At 36.5% G+C, this 18025-nt stretch overlaps 1 protein-coding gene across 2 annotated transcripts in view; it reads right to left on the bottom strand.

Moving 5' to 3' along the window:
- Positions 1 to 1079: 1079 nt before the first annotated feature.
- Positions 1080 to 18025, bottom strand: part of dve (SATB1_N and homeodomain domain-containing protein dve) — a 129938-nt gene continuing 112992 nt past the window's right edge. Inside the window, exons 3-6 of one of the 2 annotated variants that reach the window (XM_034978126.2) lie at positions 14132 to 14320; positions 13075 to 13304; positions 3503 to 4333; positions 1080 to 3384 (exon numbers count right to left, since the gene is read on the bottom strand). In XM_034978126.2, coding sequence (XP_034834017.1) covers positions 2722 to 3384; positions 3503 to 4333; positions 13075 to 13304; positions 14132 to 14320 — 1913 coding nt within the window. In that variant the 3' untranslated portion in view covers positions 1080 to 2721. Of the gene's footprint in view, positions 3385 to 3502; positions 4334 to 13065; positions 13305 to 14131; positions 14321 to 18025 lie in introns of both variants that reach the window. The other variant, XM_034978118.2, reaches the window with a different exon arrangement.

Raw genomic sequence — 18025 nt, forward strand, 5'->3', positions numbered from 1 at the left:
ATAAGCGAGAGACATCCTCAAAACATGTTGGATAAACTACTTTAAAAATAATTATTAAATACCCCGCCTCATACCCCAATTGCTATCTCGACCTGTCGTGTACAGTTTCTAATTTTCTATCTCCTGAAAAGTAAAGGTACAATGCGGATTCGCCTCTAGTCTAGATTGTTTGATTTTCTCATCTATGTTTGAAGACCACGACACACTTATTTCAAAAATACACGGACTGAAATATTTGTAAAAAAATCTTCGAGCCTGCTATCCGTGAACTTTAAAACTACATATTATTAAGTACATATTATTTTTATGTAAATGTACCAAACCACATACACAATAATAATTTGTAAAGCGTGTCTACAAAATTTTATTGAGTTTTATTTCTTAGTATTCAAATAAGTGCTGTGATAGCCTAGTAGTTAGGACGTCCGCCTTCTAATCGGAAGTCGGGGGTTCGATCCCGGGCACGCACCTCTAACTTTTCGGAGTTATGTGCGTTTTAATTAATTAAATATCACTTGCTTTAAGGTGAAGGAAAACATCATGAGGGAACCTTGCATGCCTGAGAGTTCTCCATAATGTTCTCTAAGGTGTGTGAAGTCTACCAATCCGCACATGGCCAGCGTGGTAGACTATGGCCAAAAGTCTTCTCTCAAGGAGACCCGTACTTTGTAGGGAGCCGGCGATGGGTTGATCATGATGATCCAAATAAAAAATTCGTTTGTAGGGGGTACGATTGAGGGGTAGGAAATGGTATATGGCGCCCAAAACGGGATCAGCAATTTGATATAAGATTATGGATTGGTTAAACCTCTAAATTCAGTAAGTTGGATCTACTACTCAGATAAGTTTTAAGTTTTAAGCTACCCTCATTATGTACTAGTATGTTTTTGTTTATAATTACTTTCTCAAAAACTACTACCTACCTCCGCCAATAAGAATGTTTCACTTTCGATATGTTTTAGGAGAAATATTTAGTAGATTATAATATGTATTGTACTTTGATTCATTTCGATTTTCGATGGAGCAACTTCAGCTATTTTACATAGGTCAAAGGTTTGTTTGTAAATAAAAGTCATATATTCAATATCGTACTATATATTCATTAAATTTTCGTTTATATAATTGAATGGAATAAAACATTTAGCCAATAAGGTATATGCATGTACTTTTATTATTTATTATCTACATCGTCAAGTATAAAAAGTATCATTCATGAAAAATATAGGAAAAATATATAAAATAATCATGTAAAACTACAATCAGATTCAGATAGTTAAAATTTGGCTTTCAATTCATTAAATTATGTACCTAATTATGAAGTATTAAATAAAAAATTTAATGTGTAGTTTATAGATATTGTACCTAGATATAATTTCATGTCGGTAAAGATTACGAAAAATATATTTTGAAGCTAATTTGAAGCACATGCATATTCCCTATTATTTTCAATATCTAAGCAGTAAATGCTTAAACCACTTGTGAGCCTAGTGACGTAGTTTTAATAAAAACCTTATTTAACATTAATAAAATATTTACAGTATTTGGAAATATCATCACAGCTTCACAAAACAAGCATAACATTTGTAATAACAAAACAATTTGATAGCGGTTACCACTAGTGATGTGTCTAAAAACTATAAAACAATACGAGTATAAGAAACCGTATGAAATAAACAGCCTCCATATGTATAAATGCGTAAATACTGTAACAGCGTACTTTATATACAAAATAATATTCTGGTTCCACTAAGCAATGTAGCATAAGTATTTTGACGTTATACGCCGATATATTTTGTATGTGTTGGGTATTTTTGGCAAAAAAATACAAATTAACTATCATAATCCAAATTATTTTTACTGTTTTTTAATCTATTTTTAAATACTTGCGATATATTGCTTAGGAAAATCAGTGATCGAACTTTATTATTTGTGTAATAACCTATTTTTATGATCAATCTTTGGATTGAGTAATACCTAACTAGCAAATGTGAAGGAATGTGCGTAATCTTTATAGTAAATAATATCACTTATTTGATACAACATCTAGATACATAGACAAGCCGAACTATTTAGGCCTTCTAAGAATAAGGAGTAATTTTTAATCCAATAATATCATAATAGTAATTATGTGCAATATAGTTTTTTTATTCTAATCTTTTATTAATGACTCATTATTATTTAAACCGGATTTACATTATAACAATGATTGAATTCCTAAAAATCTACGTCTTTATTATACAGGTCTTAGCATAAATTTAACATAAATGGAAACTTTGGTTAGTTTTCCATTTATTATATTTCGCTAACATTTACAATAATTCGATAAAACTACATTAATAAATAAAGCTTATACTAATAATGTACAAAACAGAAGTACTAAATAGTACATTTTGAGATTCTTCTACTATTGTGACATGTATATTTGAAGCAATAGATAGGTATTTATAATAGAAACTTATTGTTACTTTATACTGCTTCAAAATATCTTTAGTTCAAAACTTACACTAAACGAAATTATGTATACCATTCTAAAAGTACATCCCTAATCGACGCCACTTTGCCGCCATATTTAACACTACATGGCACTGTATACCATAACGATTCATATTCAGTCTTTCGTATTAAATATTCTGACTTCACGAAGACAAATTTCTAATCACAAACGATCATACCTAATCAATTTATAATTTACAACAATGCTGTTTTGCTATAATAATACATTCAAACCATTTTCCTCTCGATGGCATGCGGATGTCCAGGATGCGTGTAATGACCGGGGGAAGTAGGTTCGTACAAAGACATTTTTAACCTCTTACATTTGGCTCGACGGTTCTTGAACCAGAACTGCACGTTTTTTGACTCAAGACGCGGAAACTTCTGCCGGTATGGCATCCTGTTCAACTCTTCTGTATATTTGAGTATTAGATTGTGCGATGGGTGGGTGTTCATTGAAAACCATTGTTCTAAGACTGGTACCTCAGAGACTGGATCTATGAACGTGCGGTTGCGTTTGCGTCGCTCATCAGAGGCTCCAGCGAGTGCTAAATTCAGTCCACTTGCACCTTCTCCAGGAACAGGACCTACTCCAGGAAATGCGCTCATATACTGGCTCATGTACATAATGCCATGACCAAACATCGGGTGATTCGGTACCATCGGAAATGGTAACCGATCAAGATGTGGAGAAGATGGTCTATAGTGACGCTCTTGAACCATTTCGTCGTCAGAAGGAATATCTTGATCATCTCCACCTCCGTTCTCTTCTTCAGTGTTGTTGTTATTGTTATTATGCGAACTATCACTATTTTTTGCTGGAGATCGATGGGGCGAAGGCATGTGCTCAGATTTGCTCAAATCTCTTGGTTCTTGTTTGATGTCATGAATCTGTAACAAAAAACATTACTTTGAAAATAGCAATATAACGGAGCACAAACTGAAACCATGAAGGTTTGGTTTGTTGCTATGTTGAGTACGAAATTCTGAAGTAATAAAATTGTTCTACCTTTATTATATCCGGTGGCTTGGGAGATACTTTCACATTTTCGTCTCTTTCCTGTTCATTGTTATTTTTCCTTGTCGTTATAAGAGAAAGTGGTGCATCTGGACTTTCAGGTCTATCATCTGGATTAATATCGCCACCATCGTCTTCCAAATCCGAACCAGCATTTGACAGGTTATCTTCAGACATTACTGACATTGGATATCTGCCAGGACTTCCTGAGAGTTGCATGGGACTTTTCATTGAGTGATGGTCATGGGAATTATAGTTGTCATTGCCAGCCAAGAGTGAACCATTAGTTGGACTATGACTTCTACTGTTGAAACCATTGACTCCAAGGTGAGCTCCTAAACCACCAATATTTCGCAGTTCTGCTCGCTTCTGTGCTGCTCTTGCATTTTTAAACCAATACACAACGTTGTTCACATCTAAAGGTTTTCGTCCTCGTCTTGACTCTAAATTATTTAATTCTCGGACATACTGTTGGATTTGCTGTCTACTCGGATGCTGATTTTCAGAAAACCAACGTTGTAACTTTGGTAGCTCTAGCTCAGGATCGAAACTAGTTCGCATGCGTGTTTTTTGAGTAGGGTATTGGCTTTGTACAGTTTGTAACGCCGGATGCAAGTGATCTGGCAGTGGATTCAGAGTGGGTGAACGATTTTTTGGACTAGGTGATGGGTACCGCCGCGGGCTGAAAGGCGGAGGAGGTCTCGGTGAAACTTGAGCACTCCACCAGGATTCAAACTTGCGGCGAGTTTCTTCCGTCGGTTCATGAAAGTTGTGAGGACCCGGAGTTCTATCTTGTCCGCGACAAATCTGGGCTAGCGTCACCTGCAACAATGGAAATTTAAAAAGTTATCTCACACGGTACAATGAGTACAAAAAAATAAAAGGAAAAGAAACACAAACAATTTAAGACGGTTTTAAAGAGGTCAGTCTAACCAGTAACAGATACAGAGATAATTGTTTGAATAAACACCGAGCATTGTTTCACAGAACATCGCCATTAGATTATGAAAATATTAGGCCGGTTGTTAATGTATGTGTCATGCGCGGCCGCTGCGGCTCCGATACGCGGAGGTGTTTGCTCGGTGGTTAGTGCACATCACTCCTTCGCTACCGCCGAAACTTCAATCATAGCTTGCTCTAAAACAATGAGCGGGAAGGGCGTCTTTGTAATTAGCATCCACCCACAATACTTTAACAATGTGCCGGCAAACCGATATGGACTAAGTGGTTGTACTAAAATGTTTCGACAGTAGCTTGATGAGAAAATGTTGCTTCACTTGTGAGCAAACATTGAACGGATTTGTCTATTTCATTCATATTTTACGTTTCACAAGTTCCTCCACGCTGAACCTGCACCTCTGGTTTTTTGTGGCTTATGTACATGTAGTTCCCATCGTCGGCTTATTTAGCCGTAGAAAATATGTCGCCTATAGACATGAATCGTCTGTCACGCATTCCTAGGCATTCATATCGAGTTTCTACGTATTTTACCTATAGTATTATGTTAACGGAAATCCCAATTGTCTTACAATAAAATTTTATCCCTTTGACTATATTCGTACTCATTTCTACAATATCTAAATCAATCATGTAAAAAATACTACCGCATCAATTTTTTTTCTTCTTCTAAAGAACCGTTTTCACATACATTTCATTCCAAGACGAATTCAAAGTAGCTATATTTTTAAATTAGAAGCACTAAGCTTCTACTAAGGAGTCAATCATGTAATCGCTTGTCAGATTAGAACTAACGCTAGGTTTGTTTAACCCGTACTTATGCAAGTCTGCCCAATGTCCGTATGTGGTCCATATCACTAGATTAACAATTCCAGCGATTACATCGTCAAGAGAGTTGTCAGCTTCAGTTGCCAAATCAAAGGCAAGTAAAACTGTAGGTACCTACTTTAGTCTGTATGCAACACCAGATTGCGCTTACAAATCATGTCACCGCAAAGCCATTAATGCACCCAGAGCCGAGGGTAAATTTTGGGTAAGTACTTTACAAAATACATAATTTGACACACGGTATATAGTTCGAAGAAGCGATAGATGTTGGGGTCCCAAGATGCTGGAATAGCGGCCTCGCACCGGAAAGCGCAAAGTTGGCAGATAGGTGGACAGACGCTAGCAACTAATAGTAGGGACCCGCTGGCCGTACAAGACCGGTAGTCTGAAGTCCTTACAAAAAAGATAGCCTGGGATAGCCCAGCTGTGGACGTCTATTGGTTGACGACAACGTCCCTATAAAATCTGACTTTGAATTTATTAATGTACACTAATTGCACTTACTATCGGTACTGCCTGAGTCAAATTTAAATTTTTGAAAAGATGCGACCGTTTTTCTTGTTCGTTTTTTTTTGCTAGGAATGGCATATTTTGAACTAGTGCACGTAGTATATTTACTTGACGATTCAAAAACACTCTGTAAAAGCAATTTATTTATTCGAGTAAAATGCGACAGGTGGGCTTATAGCTGATTCAAAAACGTTAGAGATAAAGTTTTTCACATCACCTTTCCTTATTTCAATATTGATTGTAAGTAGGTATATCATAATATAGGTAAGGAAAATGTACTGCCATCTAAATTTCAGCTTTTATAATTTGGCATTAGCTCTCGACTATAAGCCTAGCCCGAGTGATACGTTAATCCGGCTCTTTGTTTAGTGTTTTTAAATAGTGCGGTCATATTTGCTTTTAGATATTGTCTACTTCATCTACATATAAGATTTACGAGAGCTGGCGCCTGGTGATAACTTTATCACGTGTTAGCTGGAGAGCTGGTGGGAAATTTTGAGAAAAAGCTTGATAATTTCATCAAGTAACTAGTAACAACCTTCCTAACACAGTAAATACCTAATGTTCATTGTGGGCATATAATATGTGAGTAGTAAGTCCTAAGTTCGATACACAGCAGCGATAACTAAACTACTATACTACGATACTCCTTCAAGGTTAGTCCACTTCCTTACTTATTAGTTTGCATAGTCACTTACCACCACGTGAAATGTCGTCATGTCAGTCAAGGGCTAACTTGTAATAAGTGAATTAAACAAAATGGATTTGTAATGAAATGGTAATTTGGGAATTTCTAATTTCTAATTTGCCTCTCGTCTCGTCTGGAACGTTTCAAACGTGGCTTCTTACCAGCCAACCGACAAAACCGTACCGACAAATGATTTAGCGTTCCGGTACGATGCTGCATAGAAAGAAATCAATTAGGTAGGGATATGAGTTTATCCAGTGAGTTTATTGGACTAGGTTAATCCGCTATCACTTTAAACTCCATCATCACCTACAAGATGAGATCGTATTTAAGGACTAGTTTGTATCTGAACAAAAAACGAAATCATGGAACACTTTTTCTGCCAGCAGATTCGTATGAATTTACGATTTACGAATTTTATCAACAAAATATAATAAGGACCTCTGCTGGAGTTAATAGCTCCACCGTGTTAATCTAAATACCACGTATATATAGTCATGCCCACCGATGGTAGGGGACTTACTGACATGATAATAAAACTGCTTATCAAGCACGCACTCGAAATTTTCCAACGGCTCTCGTGCTATGTAATCTGCCTCTGTACGTAATTCGGTGTTTTATTGCGAACAACACTTGATATCCTACATACGTTCTAATCACTAAGGACAAATTAAAAGACAATGGGCTTAACTCTTATCTGATATTAGTTACATCTTGTGTACTTACGCTACTTTACGCTCATACAGGAATTAATATAATTTTATTACTGTGTCCTAAGAATAAAGTTATTGAAATAAAATTATCAATTCGATTGTATTATTCTCTTCTCACAAAATTCTCGTGAGTTTATTTTAAAATATTTTTACAAAAGTAAAAAATGCTTAAAATGCTTATAAAGCTTAAAATGTTATTTTGCTAGTTTGGTATGTTGAAAATCTGGTATTAGTGTGCGTTTCCGCTGACGCGGAGCTGGGCGGAGTGGAGCCGAGCGGACCGTGAACTGGGCAATCACAGTGTTCGAAATTCCCACTCCGCATCAGTGGCGAAATGTCAAACTAAGGAAAAAGAGTTATCGAGTGAACCCGAGAGCTGGCAGCTACCTTGGACAAAGAATTAGTTTGGCCACCCAAAAAGGCAATGCTGCCAGCGTCTTGGGTACAATGCCTCGTTATAGGGGTCTCGATGAGGTTTTAGATTTAATTTAATTTATTTTAGGTTCAACTTAATATTTTTTCTAGTTTTAATCCATACTAATATTATAAATGCGAAAGTGTGTCTGTCTGTCTGTCTGTTAGAGTTCCCACGGGATTTTTAAAAACCTAAATCCACGCGGACGAAGTCGCGGGCATCATCTAGTTTAGAATAAAGTTAATTTTTTAGAATTCATTGTTAATTATTAAAATACTGATTTGATTTTATAATAAAATAAAACAAAATTTTACTTCAGTTCATTTTCTTTTCAATAAAGCCATGGTTTAAATTGATCCTTCATTGGAGTCTTTATGTACCCCTTTTGCGGTAAACTTCAGAAACATCCAAAAAGTTTACTCCGAATTAAAATCGAAGGAGAGCAAGTTAAAGAGCGATAAATTACCATAATATGATCGGCCGAGTTCATCTGACATTTAACCAGACTTCAATGTTCAAAATGTTTGATTATCTGGTCCCAAGGGAGTTCCTTTTGCTCATTTACTGACTTTATCGGCCTCTGCCTCGGTAATCTAGAAGGTAGCATATATTTTAATGACGAGGTCCTGAGTTCGATTACCGGATTGGGCCAAAAATAATTCTACGTCATGATCAACCCATCGCCAGCGCACTACAGAGCTTGGATCTCCTTTCAATATGAGACGAGTTTGGCCATAGTCCACCACAATGACTTCGCTTGCATCAAGCTGTTATCTTGGGCAACCTCACTGTCGTAAACGCTTTAATAAGCAACCGAAGAATAAATATACAAATAATATACCGATTATGATCTTTATTGGTGAACCAGTATTTAAATTTAGATGTATGCTTTTAAACTGCGATAGGAGATCTCAAAGTTGTAAAATTAAAAGCATATAAACACACAAACACTCGTATTAATATTGATGGGAATTAAGATATTATACTAGCTGTGGTAGCCTAGTGGTTAGGACGTCCGCCTTCCAATCGGAGGTCGGGGGTTCAATCCCGGGCACGCACCTCTAACTTTTCGAAGTTATGTGCGTTTTTAAGTAATTAAAATATCACTTGCTTTAACGGTGAAGGAAAACATCGTGAGAAAACCTGCATGCCTGAGAGTTCTCCATAATTTTCTCAAAGGTATGTGAAGTCTGCCAATCCGCACTTGGCCAGACTATGGCTAAAACCCTTCTCACTCTGAGAGGAGACCTGTGCTCTGTAGTAAGCCGGTGATGGGTTGATCATGATGAAGATATACATATTAAAGCACCTGTACTATTCATGGGAAGGGCACATAGTTCGTAAAACCGAGAGGCGTTGGGGTCCCAAGATGCTAGAATGGCGACCTCGCACCGGAAAGCGCAGCGTTGGAAGATCCCCCACTAGGTGGGCAGACGGCATCTAGCGAGTAGCAGGGAGAGCCGTTGGATTTAGGCTGCGCAAGACCATGGTGTGTAGCCACCTACAAGAGACTTATGTCCAGCATATCAACGATATAAAAAAGTAGGTACCTACTTTACCTACTCTTCAAGAAAAGCAATGAAATGATATCAATCTCTAACCCAAAACACGCCAAGTAGAGTAGGCACCTACCTACATCGAACGCTAACCCCGCGTTTAATGAGATTATAAAGCATTATTTTATGGTATTAATGAGATCAAAAGCGTTCATACCATCTAAAACTCCTTTTAGCCCTCTTTTGCTCTGGCTCAAGTTAGTAAGAAGAACAACCCTTACGTGCCTTTTAGGAATATGTTAACCAAGCGGTAGCGGATTTACAATCGGCTGTTTTTGTAATTAATAATTAAAATAAGTATTACGAGTAAGGTATAATAGTTTTTCTGGTTCACAATAAATATTTTTCATTATACTTTTTGTCATGAAGGGCTCAGGGCTTTAATTCAGGCTACCTTCAGTTTTTTTTACGAAATAAATAAATTCGTAAGTTTACTCGTTGATCTCACAAGGTTCATAGTGAAATGGGGAAGGATACTTACTTAATAAAAAAAATGAAATTATAATTTAACTAAGAGACATGTGGCTAATTCTGTTGTAAGCAATCTCTAAATTAAAGAAAATTGACGGGGTTAGTCGAGTGCTATTCTTTTCCGCAGGGAGCATTATGAAAAATATATCAATATATTAGGTACGACCTGCCTATAGGTTCCTATCTAAGTTAAGGCCTGTCATTTAGTTCATTATAGAGATTGTTTACAACACAATTAGCCACATTGATAAATCAATCCCTATTTTTACATGCAATCTTTTGATATTTTTCTTAGTTTAAATCGCTTTCGCTTATAAAATGTCTCCACTTTAACCCTCTCTCGGCGATATCTTATAAAATGTAACAAGGCCGGTGGGGATGAGTCTGAGATTCAATTAAATTTATTATGTATGTACGTGAGATGCTCATCGCGCCAACAAATTGCTCTCTCTCGAGGGATTGATACCATGTAGTATATAATGTTGCTAAAGACATTTTTTATTTATTTATTCAGATACAAGTTAGCCCTTGACTACAATCGCACCTGGTGGTAAGTGATGATGCAATCGAAGATGGATGCGGGCTAACCTGAAAGCGGTATGGCAGTTTTTATGAAATCCATATCCCTTTGGTTTCTACACGGCATCGTTGGCATCGTACCGGAACGCTAAATCGCTTGGCGGCACGGCTTTGCCAGTAACCCCTGCCGGGAATCAAATATCAATAATTTCAGAAGTAAAATCTGGCAGTTGCAAACTGACTAAATAATGCCCGTGACTTCGTCGTATAAGTTTCGGTTTTTTTTAATCTCATAGGAACTCTTTGAATTTCTGGGATAAAAAGTAGCGTATGTATCCCGGATGCAAACAATCTTACGTCAAAATCAGTTTAACAGATGGGCCGTGAACAGCTAGCAGACAGACAGACACACTTTCGCATCGCATTTTTAATTAATATTGAATAATGAAAGTAACACTTAGTACCTACGAATTGTTATTTTAGTAATCAACTCCAGATCGAAACAACTGCATCAATCAACCCTACAATCTCAATAGTTGTGATTGGCTGAATTTATGGTATTCTCGCTGCAACAATGCATTTCAACCAATCGTTTGAGAGTACCAGCCAATCAATGATGATAGCGATCGTCACACTGTAGCTGTCAAGCAACGGCGGTCCTCAGTTTGGTACGTAAGTATCTGTTTAAGGATTTAATTAAAACAGTAAGGTTTCTTAACAATAAGCTACAAGTGCGAGTAGTGAAAATAAACGACGATTTAATATCCGATCTCGTAACCACTGCAAATATTTCAAATTCACCATACAGCTATTCAGGGGCTTAAATATAGAAAACAATGAGTTTCCAGTAATAAGGGGGGTGGTAGGGGTTGAGGTGAGGGTTAGCGGGGGTTGTTATTGTGTACGGGCCGGGGTTACAATCAGGTATTAAAGAACGTAACATTGCTGGGACAGGCCAGATCTGGCTCAGCGCAGTGTAGCGGACTCGCTTTGTTGGCAGGAATTCGGTTTAAACGCTTCGTTTAGCGCTATTCGCTGTGACATTTGTTTAGGAGTAAAATTAATCTAAATATATAAAACGAAAAGGTGACTGACTGACTGATCTATCAACGCACAGCTCAAACTACTGGATGAATCGGGCTGAAATTTGGCATGCAGATAGCTACCAAATATATAAATAGGCACCCGCTAAGAAAGGATTTTTGAAAATTCAACTCCTAAGGGGGTGAAATAGGGGTTTGAAATTTGTGTAGTCCACGCGGACGAAGTCGCGAGCATAAATATACTAGTAGGAACTAAATGATGATGCGTGCGAATTCGCCCGCGTAGATTTAGGTTTTCAAATATTTCTGATTTTCCGGGTTAAAAAGCAGGATATGTCCGTCTCCGGGATGAAAGCTACCTTTGCACCTAAGAGAACATGACCGCAACTTCGTTCTTGTGGATTTAGGTGTTTCTAAATCCCGTAGGAATTCTTTGATTTCCCGGGACCAAAAGTAGCGTATGTCCATTGGCGGGATGCAAGTTATTTTTGTACTCATAAAATGGGTCAATTTGAATGTCATATGGATACGGGCCAGTTCTATGGTAGGCGGTAAAAGTAAGATAATGGTTAAAATTTAATTTGATCATCCAAAAAAAAAAATTTGGGTTGCACAAGTCAAGGTAATTTAACTTTTTATCATAATTTGATTTACTTTAACCATGAAGTTACGAATTAGTTTGTGCAAATCCATTTTGTTTGTATCTTGGTGGGAAAGTTTGACTTTTTACTTTAACTTTCAAACATACAACTGGCCCCAAGAGAATCAGTCAATTAATCATAGCTTCGACTGACTTCCATTTTTAACAATGATTTCATTTCAATATTTAAGTACGTACCTGGAAGGTAAATGAGCAGTCTAAAATATGTAGGTACCTAGTCTTATAGGTTATTCCTGCGACTTCGTCTGCGTGTACTACACAAATTTCAAACCCCTATTTTACCCCCTTAGGGGTTGAATTTTCAAAAATCCTTTCTTAGCAGATGTCTATAAATCATAATAGCTATCTGCATGCCAAACAGCCCGATCGGTCCAGTAGTTTGAGATGTGCGTTGATATATCAGTCAGTCAGTCAGTCAATCGGTCACCTTCTCAATTTATATATTTAGATAATCCTACCTTATTATAAATTAATAATTTCATTTCGCTAAGCCGTATATCTAATGAGAGTTTAAACTCCTCTCGACTTTTAAGTATTTCTCAAAACATCACAAACGTGAAGCTCATCAGGCGGGATCTGAACTCACGATGAAGATTATCAAAGTACCACTAAGTAGACGTACAATTCGGGAGGTCGTTATAATTTGCGAGGTTACGTCTAAGTCCCTGCTAATAAGGATCATCAAACAGGGGAAGAATTAAGGAAGCATTTGTTTTGATGTTCGCGGGCATTCGCGTCTTTACAGAATGAGGTTTAATAGAAAATTTACATCGCATAAGCTACTTTGGAAATCTTAAGCGGAGTCTCTGTTTAACAATAGGTATTTGTGTTTAATCAAACAATACTTGTCAGCATTCTGGAAAAGATTCCGAATAAAAAAATCTATTTAGTTTTCCCCCAGTAATGAACCAAACCACTTTGACTAATAGGATAAACAAGTAGCCTAGAAGATTTTAATCATTAAAGTACCCGAAATATTGGTCACTAAAGTGAAAAATGCATCTTCGATAGAGATTTTTTTTAAATAATAATGCTGATTCCAGACAAAAGTGTCATTCTGTGGAATTTTAGTATTACAATGAAATCTTCTGCATAATTTCGCTTAGTACTTCATCAAGAGTCATCAATAAATCAGATAGATAAGATCAGTTACTTCTTTTTGAATAATATTCTAGAACTACAGAAATTCTTACATTAATTACCTCATCCAACGGACATCCAGTAGACATCAACAGCGGCCTGCTCTGCACTAGAAGTAGCCTCAACAGCTTGTCCTTGATATCTTGCAGGGGAGTGAGCCTGGGTCTTAGCAGCTGGATCCTCAGGGTAGCAACGGTAGTGAGCTCCCCCAGGACTTCTCCCACTGTTGCCAATGGACCATCGGATATTCGCTCGAAAGGTAGTGGTTTCCAGTTATTTATTACCACTGAACCTGGTGACAAGATAAATATTTTAATTTTTATTAGTAGGCTGCACCTATTTTATTTATTTTTATTTTTATTTTTCATGTACCTACCGAAATTGTAGTTACATAATAGTAATAAATTAAGTAACATTGGAAATGCTTATCTCTGAACAGCCATTTCTTCCAGCATTCAAGGTTGTGAGTAAAGCGTATTAAAAAGTGGAATACTTAGGTCTAAAAGTTAATCTAATTTTGAAAATTGTCTATGAGGTCGTATGAATCTTTGAAGAATTGACCGATTGTTAGTGGCTATAAATTAATTGATCTAGTTCTCAAAAAGAAAGAAGAAAGAATGAAAACGGCTATTTTGAAATTGTACACACACATGACCAGTTTTACCGACAGGTAGGTCAACTGAGCATCTCTACCACTTGGTTAATTAAGCTAACACCCCAAGCAGAAGAAACCCCAGAATAACCAGTAGGCAAGTGCCGTGGAGTACAACCTAAAAAGGGTCTCAATTTCCTTGCTGGAAAAATACAATAACTTCTTGAGGGCCCGATCCAGGACCTAATCTAATCATGGACATGGTATTTAATGATCCTCAGCCCAATACGTTATTAGATCAACGCGGTAGTGAGTGGCCTTAGGAGTATTGCGGTTGGTATAAGGTTAGCTAACTTATTTTCCTTTAGCAGAAGCAGCCAGCTCATGAGGATATCCCAGCCTCATCATAGCAGCTGGCACTAGTTTATAGAAGGCAATCGCTACAGGGATGATGACGTACCTATCCACCTTTTCTACTTCATTTCTTTACTCAGTTATAAGTTTCATAGTATGGGGTTCTCTCTTACCTTTGGCAGAGGCAGCCAGCTCATGAGGATATCCCAGCCTCATCATAGCAGCTGGCACTAGTTCGTGGAAGGCGGTTGCTGCAGGGATGATGACGTAGCTGTCGGTCTCGACTACTGCTCGTCTCCTCCATGCGCCTTCTTCGATTGACGCAACAGCTTCTACCACGCAGTGTACTGGCAGGGTTTTACCTGAAAAAGAATGGATATGTAAGAACGGAAAATCATAATATACACTCTTTGCGTTGAACATTGAAATTTTCTTGGGTTGGAAATGATACGAGGCGCACTTCCCTGGGAACCCTCGTAGCTTAAATTTTAAGTTTACGTAATTAATTATCACCATTACATTTCTTATAAACTCCACAAGATAATTGACAGTCAAAAACTACCCAATACAGTATTTGTCTATGTCAAAAATAAATTATTTATAGGTGATTATTAAATAGAGGTTCTTCCAAAATACGTAAAATCCACGCTCTTTGTTAGTTTTAAGTATTAATTATTGATTAAACTAAAAAAGTAGATCAAATCATTGTGACGTCACATGCCAGTACTTCATAGAAACTCGCATAAAAAGATACTGATTTGACTAGTTGTCAATTACCGGATTTGAATAAATAATAATTTGAGTTTGAGTTTGAAGCTCATTTTATACTTCCGCTAAAGGAATGAATTAAGAAAAGTACAATAGAAAATTGAGGATATTTCATTTGCTAACTCGTTTAAATAAATATGTCTATTTAAGATTTTAATTCGAAAATACTATAAAATCACCACCATTATTCTCACATCTTAGCTGAACACAAACTAATGGCGTCCAATGTAGGTACTGAGGACGACTTTTCAGCGTGAGGCTTAAAAATATAGCGGAAAAACTTTCTCTCTTAGCGACTGAAAAATCAACTTAGAGTAGACGTCGAAACGTTGTCGTTAAGAAGGCGTCTTAATTATTTAGCAACTTTTCAAGTGAAAAAGCAATGCTTTTGACTTGCGCGCAAAAAACCTCGTGAAACGTTAAAATAATAATTAATCCTTGTTCTATGTCGGCGGCCGTCCTGATTTTGCTTTGTGCGATGCTTCCAGCGTCAGTCTTTGTGAGTTGCTTCTTTAGCGCAATATTAAATAGTTTTTGCCTCACTGCTCCTTAGTCTTGCACTCAAATGCGTTTTCTTTTACCCTTCCTCTTCCATCAAGCTAACTTTCCGACAAAGTTTAATATGATGAGCTGTGTTTACGAAACTATATAATATTATAAAACAACGCAACATAAAATATAGATTATCTTATTCTATATCTACTCTGTATTTTTCTCAAAACCCTATAGTATTCATTTTACGCGGAACGTATTTACCTACTATTATTTTAATAGGAATTTGTACTAAGTGTCAGTTCTCTATCTTTAGTAATAAACAACCGTTTTTAATAAAAACAATATACGCAACCCTAATAAAATTGATTTTGAATATCTATGAGAGTTATACCTTTTGTAGTACCTACTTAACTACCAACTGAATTTACATAATGCTAACCAACGGTTCAGCAAAGCGTAGAGCTTTGGAAAATTGTAAATTTGGCGGCGCAATAATCTCTTGATAATACTGTGCTTGGTTTCCGTGGAAAGTTGTATGAACCTTTAAAATAGTCAGTCGGGATCGGAATGAATATTTTATAACAGCCATCGGAATCAGATTCAAAATAAACCAAAAATAATACTTAGGTAGTATAAAATCTTTCGTCAAATTATAAAGTGTAATTTTTTTACATTTTCTTCGGAATAGTATTAGAAATCACGTCATGTAAGTATTTTGCCATATACATAGTATCGTGGCAACTCCCTGCCAGACACCCTTAAATTTTAACAATTCCCAATCAATATAATCAATATTCTCTTCGGGTTTTTATTACCAAATAATTTTCTATTGTTGTATTGATATTATTAAACGACTTGAACTTCGGCTAGATATTTTCCATGGTGATTTATTAAAAAAAACGGCCAAGTGCGAATCAGACTCGCGCAATGAGGGTTCCGTAGTACAATCGTATTTTATCGACATTTGGCAACGATAAATCAAAAACTACTTACGATAGATCTCGTTCAAACCAATTTTCTATTTTTGTGTAAAAATCTTAATGCGGTTCTCAGAATACATCTACTTACCAAGCTTCAACAGTATAGCTCCTATAGTTTCGGAAAAAAGTGGCTCTGACAAACACACAAACAGACAGACAGACATACAGACAGACAGACAGACAGACAGACATGAAGAATCTATAAGGGTTCCGTTTTTTGCCATTCGGCTACGGAACCCTAAAAAGGTACCGTTGCCAATAGCATTCTACTCTACTTTTTACTAGCGTCAATATGTTGAAAGGAAAAGCATTGAAATCACTCAGTACCTAACTAGTAATTTTTACAACATTTATGGGCAGTTTAATTAATTTCAGTAGGTTTATTTTGACAAAAGAAATCTCTGCAAAATTAATAATTAAATGAATAGGTACATCTAAATATATAAAAGGAAAAGGTGACTGACTGACTGACTGACTGACTGATCTATCAACGCACAGCTCAAACTACTGGACGAATCGGGCTAAAATTTGGCATGGAGATAGCTATTATGACGTAGGCATCCGCTAAGAAAGGATTTTTGAAAAATCAACCCCTAAGGGGTTAAAACAGGGGTTTCAAATTTGTGTAGTCCATGCGGACGAAGTCGCAGGCGTAAGCTAGTTATACTTTAAAAGGCTTAACAATACAAACGATCTCGATTCGCAATTTACAATTCAACCCTTTTAGGTGGTAATCGCGTTAAGTAACTTTCAATAGTTTTAGTTTCAAGTTGCTTAGCGAGATTCGGAGGGTTTAGGTTAGCACTTATGCAGTACTCGTAATATTGTAGATTACTGGAGATTTGACCGTGGACGCTAGTTCCCTGGTCACTTTAATCCAGGGCTTTGAGTGCCCGGGCTTTATTAATATCTCGAATATACGCGTACCTTCATATCGAATTCTGTTGAATGAAATTGTGTTTTCCACCTTAGTACTTAATAACTATCAACATCATCATCATCAACATCATAAGCAACCTTAACCCATAGCGGGCTCACTACTGAGCGCGGGTCTCCTCTAAGAGTGAGAAGGGTTTGACCAAAGTCTAGCACGCTGGCTAAGTGCGGACTGGCAGACTTTACACACCTTTGAGATCATTATGGAGAACACTGGTGTAGGTAATCTTGAAGAATTCAATCAGGTGCCCATTTAAAATTTTATTAAGTCAAAGGTATGCAATCTAATCAAGATAATCAGTGTTACTAAAACTAAAAATACACCATCAATTTTATAAATTAACAGATTAAACGCTTTTAACATTAACTATTCGAAAATATTACGTTAATTGTTTTAAATAATGTAAGGTTTAGAATTTCGATGATTCTCGATTTCTCAAGCAATGTGGCGATTTCCGGTTTAGATAGTTAAAGATGTGATATAAAGACGTCACATGCGGTTTAGAGTGACACTTAGTTATTTGAACTAGTATTTATATTATTGGAATTAAGTTCATATTAAATAAATGACATACCAAAAATAGTATAAAACTGCAGTATAGGTACATGAAAAACATCAGCAAGGTATTTTGTAACTCGCATACTAATTTTATCAAACTTGTATCAGCGACATTCACATTTAACTTGATTTATATTATACTGTTTTTATGTAACTACCTACAAGTTCAACAGCAGGAGCTCTTCTTAAAATTCAAAATTTAAATTATTTATTCAAAGTAGGTACTATTATAGTTATTCTTTTTGATAGTCAGGTTGTAGATGTTATTGTGGCGATAATTTTAATTACGTAAACTGAAACTAAAGCTACGAGGATTCGAAACGTGTCTG

This window comes from Maniola hyperantus, chromosome 2, assembly GCF_902806685.2.
Source record: "Maniola hyperantus chromosome 2, iAphHyp1.2, whole genome shotgun sequence".
NCBI classification, from domain to species: Eukaryota; Metazoa; Arthropoda; class Insecta; order Lepidoptera; family Nymphalidae; genus Maniola; species Maniola hyperantus.